This window comes from Thunnus thynnus, chromosome 12 (assembly GCF_963924715.1).
Source record: "Thunnus thynnus chromosome 12, fThuThy2.1, whole genome shotgun sequence".
NCBI lineage: Eukaryota > Metazoa > Chordata > Actinopteri > Scombriformes > Scombridae > Thunnus > Thunnus thynnus.
Window position 1 is genome coordinate 3,672,944 of NC_089528.1, and position 14,348 is coordinate 3,687,291.

Sequence of the window (14,348 nt, forward strand, 5' to 3'; positions counted from 1 at the left end):
ACTAATTAAGCTATCATCAGAAACATGACCTGCTGTGTTTGTGAAGAGTGTTATAATTGACCATTGTGTTGTTGAAAGCTCACCCCCCCCTCACCTTGTACAAATTAGCATTGTCATGGTTACATGAGATGGGATCCCAGTGGAGGACTCCTTGGTGAAAGTAAAGCACACTAATTACTCACCTGCACCAGTCTGGATGACATAGTTTGGGTCTGAAGGAACAGCTCAAGACAGCAAGACAGACAGGCTGACAACCTCCGGGTGGTTTCGCTTCTTTTTTTTACGATTTTTGACAAGATTCAGAAGAAATTAAGTGGCCGTTTCATTGTAGCGAGAAAGATCCCTGACGAACCTGTGTGTGTCTACAGAAGAGAAGGTGAGTACTTCCACCTGGACCGATCAGCAAGGTGATCCATGTTCTATGTAACAGACTAGATGGATTGTAACACCTCTTATGTTATGAGATTACACAAAATAATTAAATCCAGCTTGAGTTAGTTTAGGTTAGTCAATCTAAATACAACAACAAATCTAGAACCCGTTCTTGAATGTTTCTACTAATATTACATTCATTCCCAGATGTTTCTGATAGATGACAATTTTCCGCCTGTTTTTACTCTAAGTGTGTTAACATTGTGATGATGATGACAACTGACAATTTATGGGAATGAATTCAGTAAAGGTTAAAAAGAAATATGAAAGTGATCCTTTGCTAACATTTATCTAGAGGAATGAAAGGCAGACGAGCTGTGAACAGACCTAATGTGCTCTGAAGAGTTTGCATGCTAGACATGCATCCTCTGGCTGGAGGAAAGAACAGGTAGACATGGCAACAAAACACAAAGTGTCAGCTTTGACAGGAAAGAAGAGGAGGTGTAGTGTAAGACAGTAAATGGGATTAAGCAGAGTATCAGACTTAATAAAAACAAGAAGAAAAGAAGATGAACAATGCTGACGTTTGTCCATTATTTTGAAAAGATAAAACAGACGACAGTTTGGATTCAGTGTGATGTGAATCTCCTACGTTCATAATTTAGAGTTGGAAGTCTTCATCGCTGGATTTACTAAATGAGACTTTGAATCAGAAATCTAAAAATATATTATATGTTTTCAAAGGCAGTAATGTTATTAGTAATATTTATTTATAAAAATATGGGCGTACTAATGATGCTGTTGTATCATATTCACATTTTATGTACTCATATGTTCCTACATTCCTTTTTGACACAGTGAGGCTGAATTGTTTAACTTAGTTTTTTCATGAAGTAGTTTTAATGTCATCAGGAACTTAATTTCTGTAGCTTTAGCGTAGCCTGCCTGCTTGTTTCTAAGTGGTAGCTTTGCTATTGCATACTGACAATATGCTGTATTTTTCTTATTATCAACAATCTTATTCATCTGTGCTGTTTTGACTTTGATCCCATCTACACCTGCTGGAAATACTTACTAGAACATCACATGTAGATTCATCTGTGGCAGGAAAAAAAGAAATACTGAGTCTTTTTTTAAATAAAGAAAAAGAAACTTCATATTTGAGACTTATTTTGAAAGATTTCTATCCTCAGTAGCAACCAGTGAGTTTGTAGCTGAATGCCACCGACAGTATTGTTAGATTTGGTCTTTTCATGGGTTTGTTGACAACAAGAAAAATATAGAATACCACCAGACTTACCCTTTAATTATATCCAGTTTAGAGTAAAGCTTAGTTTACTTTCAGAATCACTTCCCTTTAATTTGTTGCCAGTCTTGCATTTGTTTAAATGTTACTGAACTTGATTTATTTATTTATTTATTTATTGAATGGGACAGTGTGCAGTTTGAAACATTAAAGATGCACTGCACCAGAGTTAGCTTGATGCTAATTTGCATCTGTAGACAAAAAACATACAACAGCACAACAAACAGTAAAAAGCAATTATTGCAACTATTGTCATAATACCCTTCATCATTTTTATTCGAATTAATTACTATGAAATGAAATTTACTACATCTTAAAACCCAAAATCCAGAGTAAGACTGAGGGAGCCGTTCTGTTGTTCTCCAGAGCTACCTAAACTGGGAACTGTGGAGCATTTTTTCACATTATTGACTCACTGGGAAGACAACCATCACCTGCACAATTAAACCCAGATGGAGCTGTATGTCCCTGAGCCTCTGTGTGTGCATTTCTGGGAGTTATTACATTCCTGGGAAATTCTTGCATTATTTTGCTTTACAAAGAAAAAAAGGAAGGGATATGATATCATATCCCTTCCTTTGTTCTTCATGGTACTATTGATAAGTTATTGTTTCTCTACGTGTGTTGAAGATCTGATTTCACTGTCTGTTCTCAGAGTGATTAGCACACATATAAGCACAGCAGCTTCCTCCACAATGTGAAACCTTTTCCTCTGCTGTCTCTGGTCTTTCCCAGATGCCTCTTAAAGCCATGATGTTGCTGTTGGCAGTGGTGTGTGTGTGGCGTGTGGAGGAGGGTGTGTGTTTCCCCAACGGCTCGGTGGCGTCCTCTTGTGGCGACATGATGCCCGTACATCCTCCGTTCACTCCTTCCATCAGCAGCCCGCCATTCATACTGTCTACCTCTGGTGCCACCTACAGGCCTGGTGGACTCATTACAGGTACATCCGACGTTTGTGTAGTTTGACTATGGCTCCTTTAATACATTTGTTGTTTAAGATTATAGCTACAGTATGTATTTTATATCTGGTAGTTTACTGTCTATACTAACTATATGCAGTGCACAGTATTTGTGTATATACATGGCACATAAAAACATTTTTGGAACTTTTGGTGTGTTCTGGCATCATATCAGTGGTGGAAGAAGTATTGAGAGCTTTTACATAGACTAACACTGACACACTATAAAAATACTTTAAAATAAATGTCAATTTTACTCAAATGAAAGGCAACAGATGTACTTTAAAGTAAGTGAAAGTTCTCACTTTAGATTATTTATCATACTAGAATATTGTTAGTGAAGCATTAACATGTAAGCAGCATTTTAATGTTGTCAACATGCTAATTTTAACCACGTCCTAAATGTTTGGTAGTGTAATTTATGGACAATGCGTCATGTTTTATTAATTGATCATGTTTTACATATCAAGTCTTTATCTGAAAAGTAATTCATAATTCTAGGTATGAAATAAAAGTAGTGGAGTAAAAAGTATTATCTTTCTATTCTTTCTTTTCTTTTTTTTAAATCTTTCTTCTATCTATCTTTTCTTTCTTTGCAACCTTGATTTGTAGTGGAGAAGAAGTACAAAATAGCATAAAATGTAACTACAGAAATAAAGTACAAGTACCTCAAATTGTAAGTACAATTCTTGAGTGAATTTACTTGATTTACATTCCAACACAGCATCATATTAAGCTTTTATTGTAATATTGATCAATATCAGATTTACTGTCAAGTTGTCAAGACTTCAACTGATTCTAATGAAAGATTTGAATCAGATTCAACTCATGTTTATGTCTTCTATCAAAGTCAGTGTTTGTTGAAACGTTATTTTACCAGTTTCTGAGCGTTTTAGTGACACATGCTTCTAAATGTTGTTTTCTTTGGATCTCTCGTCACAACTATATATATTTTTAAATGATGGACTGTATGTAGAAGGTAAGGTTCAATCAAAACTGAGTTTAGTACTGAGACTTATGTGAAATTTCATCTGTGTTAGTATTTGGATGATGTCTGGTCATCATCTGGTAGCATTTATATGAGGTTTTTTTGTGTAAAACAACTTTTTCCCATACTACATACATGAAAATAAAAATTCATTAATTCATTCAATCATATATGACATAAAATATATTCTAGAATAACTGGTAAAGAATATACCAGTAATCTAAATTACCAGGAGAATTTAACCATTAGAATTATATCTCAGAAAATTCACAAACAAATCCATCTATCTGCAGTGTAGCCAGTCTTTATGATGCAATTTTCTGTGAAGCAAAAAGGAATAAAATTCTCATCAGCTGGGAGGATTTTATAAAAATGTTCATTATTAACAGATGATATTGGCGATGAAAAGCCCATGTTGGTAGAACCCTGTTATAAACTGAGTCTAGCAGCTTACCGCAGTGTCATAGTGGTCACTTACTCTTCATGTTTTTTTTATTTTTATGTCATCTGCCACTTCTCTTCACTCCTCCTCATCCTCTTACTTCCCCAATCTTCACTTCCCGCCATACTATTTATCCCTGATCCCGCCCTCCATCCCAGGGGTAGTGTTGGGTAACAGTTTGGAGGTTAAAGGTCATGTTTAGAGGAACTTACTTTGACCTCAAACTCACTCCCAGACCCCATGCATCGCTTCTTTCTCCTCCACCATCAAAGGTCAACCAACAAATGACTTTTTGGCTTTTTGGAGTAGTTCATTACACTTCTATCTTCCTCCTCTTCCTCCTCTCTCTTGCCTTTGCTTCCCACCGACACATACTTTACTTATGTTACCCATGTTACTCATGTTACCTCCAGTCCTGCAGCTCCTGCCATCGGTCTGTGTTGTATTAATCTGAATCCCTCCCTCCTCCTTAATCCTCTCTTCACAGTGACGGTGGAGGTGGTGAAGAACAGCTCCACTGAGTTCCAGGGTTTCCTGTTACAGGCCAGGAGCAGGGAGGGACACGGTAAAAAAAATGTTGGAGTGTTTCAATTTTGCTTTGCACTGCCATTCAGAGGAGAATATGTCCTGTGAATGATTAAACACTACATATGGGTAACCAGTTTTCTGTACAGGTCCTTTTTGATGGTTTTGTGTCACCTGAAAAGTGTGTTCCCACATAGAATATTTCATTATAAAAACCCCTCACTGTGCTCATGTTTTGGTCTGGACTGTTGCACTGAGCAATAAAACACTCAATGAGCCTTTTATTCTGTATGTGAGGAGGAGAAAAGCCTGATAGTTCATGTGAGAGTCAATAGGTGTGAAACTACTGTCATGATTAAATGACTTTCTTTTCTTTTCTGTTTCTAGCACTCCTGTGGCCGGTAGGAATGTTCACCAACATTGATAGCACCATGTTTACTGTGCTACACTGCAAAAACATGGAGGTATGTGTGAATTTATCCCGAATGCTTAATCTCTTACACAGATATTATCCTGTTAATGTGCTTGTGTGTGTGTGTGTGTGTGTGTGTGTGTGTGTGTGTGTGTGTGTGTAGAACTCCACTGTCAGTCAAGCATCAGGAGTCAAGAGGAAGAAGATCCAGCTGACCTGGAGGGCGCCTAACAACAGTAACTATGGTGATATCTACTTCAGGTAACTCTCTTTCTCTCTCTTCACTCTGTCACACTCACATACACACAAGAGGACCCTTGTAGGTTACACTATATCATCACCTCATCATAACTTATCCTGAACCCTAATGGTGACATATATAAACTTACTTTTTTAAGTCGCATGTTTTGAAGTAAAAAGAGTTCCTGAAAAAATGTGCAGGTTTTCTCATATTTCTCACATTTTTAGGGTTGATAGACAGTGTGGAGAGACTCATATTTACAGTCACTCCATGATACTGTATAATCTAACCAAACATTTCCAACCTCATGATGGGACATAATCCTGAATACAAACAATATGTGAGATCCACCACCTGCGGAAAAAACATCTGTGATGTCACTGTTAGGTTACTGAGAGGATGAGGTCAGCAGTTGGGACCATTAGTGGTACTGCAACTGACAACCAGCCATCAAACTAGGTCATCCTAATATGCTTCTGTTTTGCTGTTGTCATGGCAGCGCCACGCTGGTGCAGGACTATACAGCATTCTGGGTTCAGCTGAACAGCAGCTCTCTGAGACTGGACAACAGTGGAAGCTCTACAGCTGGAGTGAGTACTGACTGACCTTACTAACTACACACACACACACACACACACACACACACACACACACACACACACAACGCTCCATGTCATCTGAGATGGAGCTGTACTGACAGGCTTCTCGCTCTCTTTTCAGGTCTTTTCCTCATCAGTGATGCTCTTCATCAACCTGCTGAGTCTTTCTGCCTATTGATGGAACACACACACACACACACACACACACACACACACACACACACACACACACACACACACACACACACACAGAGCCTCTTTTTAACTTACATGTTTCTTCTTAAAACAAGTTATGATTTCCCAACAACAATCTTGTTTTTATTTTAATGACATGGAGTTATGAGGTTTTTACTGAACAGAAATGATTTATTTTTTTATTTTAAATTTAATTTGACAAAATACTACAAAAAAAAAAATAGAAATATGTTATTCCAATACAAAGAGGATTGTTTTTCAGAGATGATGAGATGTGATGTTTACATATAGATGGATATCATTATCTTCATCATGGACCACCTAGAGACAGCAGTTATTTTCAGTGTTTCAGTCCTGTTTTGTGTTTTCTCACGTTTGTAGTATCTCATGGTGAAGCAGCTTGTAATCTCACATTTAAGGATTGTAGTCTGGATCTTTATTTGTCCTGGATGATTTCTGGCTAACAGATGAGTAACTGAACAGATTCCTCGGTAACTGTCATATTATTTGAAAGCTATTTGCAGCTTCAAAAACTGTAAGTTTAACTTAGAGCTTCTTCTAAAACATGCATGTGTCCTCCTTCACCTGAACTATTACACATGTGGGTCTATTAGCATGAATGACTAAAACTAAAAACACTGTACCCTACTGTAACCCACCCTCGAATTACACCCTTCAGTCTTCACCCTAAAATTTAATAACACACACACACACACACACAGAGGAAGGAAAGGAGCCAACAGTTTAGTCATGTAACAGTTTATTTAGCATTGCTCTGTCTATGGCAACAGTTACACCAAGCAAACAGAGTGAACAACAACATTACAGATGACAGGCAGACTGATTGAAAGGTGGGCTTGATGCTACATTGTTTAAGTGTCCAGTATTTATCCCTTAAACCCTTTAATACTGTTTAATAAAACTAACATTACAGTTTCACAGACTTTGCACTCTTCTATGTGACTGTAGAGACGTGATGTCACTTTATGAACATCATATTTGTTAAAATACTCGTCTAACCTTGACTTGATTATTTTTATTAAATCATCCTTTGCACAGAGAAACTGGCTCTGCTGGCCATCAGTAAACTGCATTGTGCAAAAGTAGAATATCAAAGTGCTACACTGAATAATACCAGGAAACTGCTCTTTAATGTTTCATTATGTCAATCATAAATTATCTGTTGGTCTTAGACCAGTTATTTCACTTTTCAACAAAGGAACAGTACCTCAGCTTCACAATTATATAAATCACATCAGGCTTTTTAGTCTTTGAGTTTCAGACACAAGAATTCAAAGTAACTACTGGATGTGTAAGGATCGAGTCAGTGGTTTATGTCTGACAGAGAACTTAATACAGGTTCAAACAGAGCAGTGATACAAGTTCAATACATCACAGTGTTAAGATACACACGGTGACTGGTGTTAGCTGGTCTCACAGCCAGTTACACAATATTTCACATCTGTTACTTTCACTATAAGACAGTGGTGTCAACAGCAGGTTGAGATCTACATCACAGTTTGAAGAAACAGCTTTAGAAAGACAAAGCACTAGAAGTCTTCTGCTTCATGGCACTTGGAAAACAACCTTCATGCACTAAACAACTTTTTGAACGTTACTACACAGCTGACCGATGATGACAGAGCACACCATAGAAACATTTAACTACATCATGAGGCTTGTGGGGAAAAACAGGGAAACACGTGGAAGACTTTTTTTTTTTGTTTTTTGCAGGATATTAATTTTACACATCAAAACTAAAAATATTCTAAAATCATGTAGTTGTGTCATGAGTGTCCAGTAAACAGCTGCTCCAAACTGAACCAAAACTGTAGACTTCCTATGACAACAGTTAGGCTTGATGATGTCACCTGTATGTTGTTACACGTGTGTCCACTGTATAAAATGTTGGTTAGTTTGTTGAGCTGTATCTCTATATAGTCACAAAGGCAAAAAACGATGTTTCTTTAACAGCAGATATAAATGAAGTAAGTGTGTGTTGACATAAGTGTGTGTTGATCTTATGTTGAGACACGAGTGACGTGAGGGCAGAGCTGTGACAGTTAGGAGGTAGGATTCAAGCAGTTAATGCACACAGTGGCAGGTTGTTTAAGTTTGATAAGAAAGACATATTTTAGTTCAACTACTGGCTGTAAGGTCAACATGCTTCAATGTACAGTGAGTGATATGATATTTAATATATATCACGACTTGGCTGAAACCAGTTCTATTCATTCAAAGTAGATAATACATGTTCTTATTATTTCAGATGTTGAATACAACTATCTCGTGCCAAAATGTTTTTAAAAATCTAGTCAATTCCACTTCCTTAACTGAATGAAGTAAAAGTTATTTGAGCTGAGCTCTGGTTTAGAAATAATGCTGGTAAATCTTCAAACTAAAGAAAACAATCACTGTTCTAAGCCTCAGTGGCGATTATGTAACAGTTTAGCTTGTGGTTTGTTAATGCACCGGTTTTAGGAGCAAGAGAAAATGCAGCAATTGCTGGTATCTTTCTGTGAATTGCATAAAATGTGATCAAAGTGACGTACAGTGTAAAGTCAGACTGGTGAATGCAGATTTTGAAGTGAATGTGGTTTTAATTGATCTGATTTGGGACAGAATACAGGAAAGAACTGTCATTCTGAACCAAATACTGTGATGGTTTCTACTTTTTAAAAATGAACACTGACACTGCATCAGTTCAGGAGTTGTTACAAGTTTGAAGTAATGGCTCAACCTGGAAAAATGCTGCATTTATGTCACATGGGAAAACTTGAGGTTCCTAGATAAATACAGTTCTAAGTAGTAGTACTAGGTAACTCTGGGTTTAATGATAGAGACCAACAACAGTACTGAGTTATTACTAATCAGTTACGTAATGGTCACAAGTATTAAAATGGCCTGACAAGACAAACTACTCTCTGGACTTTCAGTCTGAGGGTCAGCTTTAAATATGTTTTATCATGCAAACACTTCAACACTTTAGTTTTTTTTCCCCGCAGGACATGAATGCAGCACAGGAACCTTTGTGATGACAGGAAATGATGTCAGAGTTCAGTGTGTGTATTGGGAGTCTAGACTGAGCTACCTGCCTCTTCAGCTCTGGAATTCAGCTTCTTTCTCTCTCAGCTACAACAGGAAGTACGACATTAGCGGGACAGGGCGGCAGACACGTTGAAGTCATCTAGAGGTCGTAGAGGACCTCCAGCACAGTAGCCACAGACCAGGCCTGGGTCTCACAGCTGAATGGGCAGTACTGGCCGTTCTCATTGGTCAGCTCTGGCAGACCCTTCCATGGAGACCTGAGGAGATGGAGAAAATGCATCTCATATCTGTTTATAATTCACTTTAGAATGAATGAGATTGTTTTGTCGATTGCTGTTTCCAAAGTCAAGACTGAACTCTGGAGCTCAATATTCAAAATGCAGCCTCAGCTCATATTTGTTTGTGATTTTAAAATCAAGATGAGAAAACTGCTGGAGCACGGTGTTCATTTATTATGTAGGACATATAACAAGGTAACAGTCCTACCTCTCCAGGTGAGTATAATGTTGTGACAGAACATTTTTGACCAGGGTGACTGTCTTCTTGTAGGTTTCTTCACCCAGCTTCTTGGCAAAGTACAGTTTAGCACGCAAAAAGTAACCTACAGGCCACAGCCACTCCTACAAACACACACACACACAGAGAGAGAGAGAGAGAGAGAGAGAGAGAGAGACATAGTTATTGCATAGCTGGCAGCCATAACAGTGCAGTCTTACTGAACTGCAGTACCACACATCACCAGCAACAGGTTGGTCTGACTCACCGGTCCTTGGTGGTAGTTGAAGCCTCTTGCCACGTTGTAGTTGTCGTTGTCCAGCGCGTTATCATACACACCACAGTACACCATGTCACTAAAACAGACAGGTTATACAATATGATCGAGATACAAACATGGAAACAGCAGCTGTGTGTGTGAGAGAGTTACAGGGACAAAACTACCTCCACTGATGTTTCTACTTCTGTACTACTACAAGTAATGAAACTACTCAACTGCTGCTGAAACTGAACTTTCCATGAGGATTTCTTTTAACCTGCAGTGCCGAACTTTTACATATAAATGAACGTCCGTTACATTTGTTACGTTTGCTAAAAAAGTTCACACAATGCTGATTAAGCCTTTCACCAGTTTTAAACCCTATGTTGGGTGTTCCCACACTGGCTGTTTGGCTGTTTATCATGTGGCTCCTCTAGACTTTCCAAACATTATCGGACCAAATGGATCAAATTCTGATGGTGAAACGAGTCAGAATTCAAAACAATTTATCCACTGTTTCACAGCAGCAACAGTAGGTTACAGCCAGTACTGGCCATTTGGCATACTGGGACAAATCATGGTGGGCCATCAAAACATAATTGGTTTTTACTGGCCCTCTCTGTGTGTGCCTGTCATTCAGGATGAACATGAGAGCTGCTGCTGAGTCACAGCTGAGAGCCCCCCTTTACTCTCACTGCCAGAGGGAGGAGACAAGAGTCTCAAGTGCTAATAAGTGCTAAGACTCAAAAACAGAAATAGATTCAATTAAAATACCATGGAGCAGGATGTGTGGCTCAGGTTTTGAGTTCACAGTATCAAACAGGAAAAAAAAAGGTTGAGAACTGTTTGTCAGGGTGTTTAAGGCTTTATCTTTTATCCTGACAGTATACACTTCACTCAGCTTCATCTGGGGCTTTACAATTGTTTCCTCTGCGTATGTGTGTGTGTGTGTGTGTGTGTGTGTGTGTGTGTGTGTTTGTTGAGAGTATATAAAGATGTATTACTCAGGGTCAAGTGTTTTCATTCCCAGTGGTCCCAGTAATTTCTTCTCAGCCACCTCCAGAGCCTTCCAGGCTCTCTCTACTGTGAACAGCTCTGGAGCCTGTCACACACACACACACACACACACACACACACACACACACACACACACACACACACACAGAGAGAGAGAGAGGGTGTCAACCACTCAGGCACAACTCTGCAATAAAGACCTATTAGCCACTAAAGTTACACATTTATTTGTATTTTTATTATCAACTGTATGCAAGTCTTAGTCTGTCCACTTACCACTACCATGGCAATAGTGAAATTGGGTCTCAGCTGGTAGTCGCACCAGGGGCTGGAGGCTCCATAGCTGTCCTTATAGATACCTTTTTTATGAACAAGGTCGGGGTGCTTCTCATGGGGGTCGTTTGTCTCCCCAGACACCCAGAAACCTGCTTCAAAGGACTTCTGGAGCTGATTGTTCCATTGGGAGTATGGGATAAACACTTCCTTACCTGGAACACAAAGCAAAGAGTTTATTACAGATAGCTGCTGTTATCCAGAGTGCAGGAGACATCTGAATATACTGGTTACTATTCTCCAGTCAGAGCTACTCTACCAAGGCTTTTCTCAACACTTTCTATTACTATAATGTAGATTTGTTCCTCAGTTACTGAAAGCTTTATAAATGTTGTTGTTCTGTAAACCCAGCTTGATGGTTCTCCCTGTATTTAAACATTGAACAACTTATTTCTTATGGTGTGTGTGTGTGCAGTGTGTGTGTAGTACCATCTCTGTGTACTTTAGCTCCATCGTAAGGGAACAGTCCTTTGGCATGGAGCTCCACAACCCAGCGGACAGTCGACTTACTGAGACCAACTATCTCCACCGGTGCTCCATCTCTGGACAGAGAAGGTCCCACAGAAATCAAATGTAGAATCAAAATCAGATGCGTTAAAGTAATCAGATAAGAAAAGCAGCTGGAATAACTGTGTGTGTGTGTGTGTGTGTGTGTGTTACCTCGGAGTAGCAGGCATGCCTTTGTTCCTTGCTCTATCACTTTCTCCCATTTTGTCCATCCAGGTGCCGCAGTTGAAGCGGTTTCCTCCGCTGACGAAGCCCGTCGCTGGATCCACCTTAACAGCCACGTTGAACCCTGGAAAGAAGCAGAAGAGCTCAGAAATACTAGAGTTGGCATTGAAGGATAGTTTGTAAAGTGAGAGTGTGAAATGATTTAAAAGTCTACCAGTCAACCTCTACCTTACCAGTTCACACTAAACCTCCACCTCATCCATCTACATGTATAGTCTGTACCTTCATCTCTCATGTGCATGTCTATCTTGGGTCCAGCGTTTCTCTCTCTGTAGGAAATTCCCTCTAGGTGGCGCTGCAGAGCCTCCTGAATTACGTCATGCAGAGGCTGCTCCTACACACACACACACACACACAACATACATGTTAATACACACATCGATATGATCATGTTTGAATATTTGTATGGCTGAAATTAGTGTTAGAATTTGAGCATTTCTAACTTTGGCGACACTTAGTAGTAGAAATAAAAAATATGTGTGTGTCTGATACATACCACCTCTCCGGGTTTGCAGGGCTCACAATCGTCTGTCGGATACATGCGTGTGACAGGGCAGCGGAGGATTTCATGTCCTTGGGGAACATGGGTAGCGTAGTCCTGCACAGAAGCACATCACAGTTCACAGTTAAGAGCAGCGTTAGCAACAAAAGCATGATGGATGTGAAACCGATTACTGTAAAGAAGCACAAATAAGTTTTTATTACATGAATATTTCTATAATATCTTATACCGGAGAAGCAAGAGGTACTTTGAACCAAACCAAATATTCAATTATTTTTGATATTTGAAGTGTGTGACAGTTATCATCCAACCCTGTGAGTTCTGATTAGATCATGCAAGTGGTTGCTTTCACTATAAATTTCTCAGAGATCCAATCTTTTAAAGATATTTTATTTGAATACAAGTCAAAAATTAAACAAAAATGTGAATACTAATAATGCTCTACATCTGCTAGATGTACAGGTAAATAACTGTTTGTGAACACATTAACAGTATAAACTTTACTGTATAGACGGGTTTCTGAGCAACTTCATCAGTGAGATGCTCACATGCAGGCAGAGAACAACATGAAAGGATGAGAGTTGCACATAAGTTCACCTCTAAACAGTAATTAACTGGTCTCCAGCAAGCTGCTTTATTTCTAACTACTGAAAAGTCCATTTTAAAGCTATCAGGACATTTGGGCAACATGTTTTCTATCTTCCTGCTGAGCTTGCATCCTTCATTGTTTGTAAAGTTGAAATCCGTCTATAAGGTGATAATGTGTCAGTTTTGTGTTTACAGCTTGTTCAGCTGCCCCCAAATGCAGCTTTAAGTTCTTATGTATCTATCTCTCCATCTATTACTTTTCTTTCTATATTACACTTTGCTCCTACCTGGATGCACTGCAGCCACCACCACACAGCATCACGACAGTTGTATCTGGCACAGAGACCCTCACCCAGCAGGTTGGGGATCAAACCGTGACGCAACGTCCCCGCAAAGGCCAGGATGATGTTACTATGAAGACCATATGACAGGAAGGTTAATTTTAGAGTTTAGTCACTGTGGGCTTTGAAGGCTGATACTCAGACAAATTATATTTAGCGCTGACATTCAAAATTAAAAGACATCTGAAGCAGCTATTATGTAAGACACAAAATCTTATTCATGAAAAAGAGAATCCCACAACTTCTTATACATTCAAAATGTCTCATCAGGAATTATTCAGTACACACACACACACACACACACACTCACACACACATACCGGGCTTCAGCGTGTCTCCCAGTAAGCAGCATCAGTCCTCTGAGAGCAATGAAAGTGTCTCTGCCCCAGCAACGGAAAATTCCAGCAGAGAAATGAGGGAGACCTGAGAAAATATCAATTAGTATGTCTGTTAAATCAGCAAAATGACTGCCCACCTACTGTATATATATACATATTATTATAAATATCTAATTTCATCTTCATCTCACACTTCTGGAGATCAAAAACCATGAAGTCATCAATTAATTCTTCAATGCAAGCTTGATAAAACTGATATTTTATTGTATTTACTCGTAATTATTGCCACAGAAACAACATAATAAAGTCTCTGTTGTTAGTCTACCTGCAGCCAGTGAGACACAGCACTGCTCCTTGTGGTTTGTGATTGGACTGATGCGATAGGGGACGTCCTGTATTTTGGCGGAAAGGGGAGGCAGGGCGGAGAAGCGTCCGACACCGCACATCTGGACCGAACCCAACGCCAGGTGTCGCACAAAGGTGGAGCCTTTCTGGATGAAACTGAGGGAACAAAGAGACAGAAGCTCCAGCGAGGCAGGAAATGTGCTCATTCAATGACTCAGTCCTTCAAATTCATTGTTTTAGATTTTAAAAAAGACAGTTTCCACCATCGAAATCTCATAAAAACTTTTAAAAAACTGCTCCGCAAATGACTGAGG

At 39.1% G+C, this 14,348-nt stretch overlaps 2 protein-coding genes across 4 annotated transcripts in view; one reads left to right on the forward strand and one right to left on the reverse strand.

Annotated features, from left to right (window-relative positions):
• Positions 1 to 2,340: 2,340 nt before the first annotated feature.
• On the forward strand, positions 2,341 to 6,128 carry si:ch73-14h1.2 (putative ferric-chelate reductase 1). The gene is made up of 6 exons (XM_067604625.1): positions 2,341 to 2,618; positions 4,555 to 4,632; positions 4,980 to 5,056; positions 5,168 to 5,265; positions 5,745 to 5,835; positions 5,966 to 6,128. Exons 1-6 carry the CDS (start codon positions 2,414 to 2,416, stop codon positions 6,020 to 6,022), a joined length of 606 nt encoding a protein of 201 aa, XP_067460726.1. The 5' UTR covers positions 2,341 to 2,413; the 3' UTR covers positions 6,023 to 6,128.
• A 654-nt stretch (positions 6,129 to 6,782) lies between these two features.
• agla (amylo-alpha-1, 6-glucosidase, 4-alpha-glucanotransferase a) overlaps positions 6,783 to 14,348 on the reverse strand; it is a 30,436-nt gene continuing 22,870 nt past the window's right edge. For 2 of the 3 annotated variants that reach the window (XM_067604835.1, XM_067604834.1), the window contains exons 24-35: positions 14,015 to 14,190; positions 13,672 to 13,774; positions 13,298 to 13,421; positions 12,417 to 12,518; positions 12,143 to 12,254; positions 11,849 to 11,984; positions 11,618 to 11,730; positions 11,132 to 11,343; positions 10,846 to 10,943; positions 9,851 to 9,938; positions 9,574 to 9,707; positions 6,783 to 9,344 (exon numbers count right to left, since the gene is read on the reverse strand). In XM_067604835.1, the coding sequence (XP_067460936.1) occupies positions 9,227 to 9,344; positions 9,574 to 9,707; positions 9,851 to 9,938; positions 10,846 to 10,943; positions 11,132 to 11,343; positions 11,618 to 11,730; positions 11,849 to 11,984; positions 12,143 to 12,254; positions 12,417 to 12,518; positions 13,298 to 13,421; positions 13,672 to 13,774; positions 14,015 to 14,190 (1,516 nt within the window). In that variant the 3' untranslated portion in view covers positions 6,783 to 9,226. The remainder of the gene's footprint in view (positions 9,345 to 9,573; positions 9,708 to 9,850; positions 9,939 to 10,845; positions 10,944 to 11,131; positions 11,344 to 11,617; positions 11,731 to 11,848; positions 11,985 to 12,142; positions 12,255 to 12,416; positions 12,519 to 13,297; positions 13,422 to 13,671; positions 13,775 to 14,014; positions 14,191 to 14,348) is intronic. The other variant, XR_010930859.1, reaches the window with a different exon arrangement.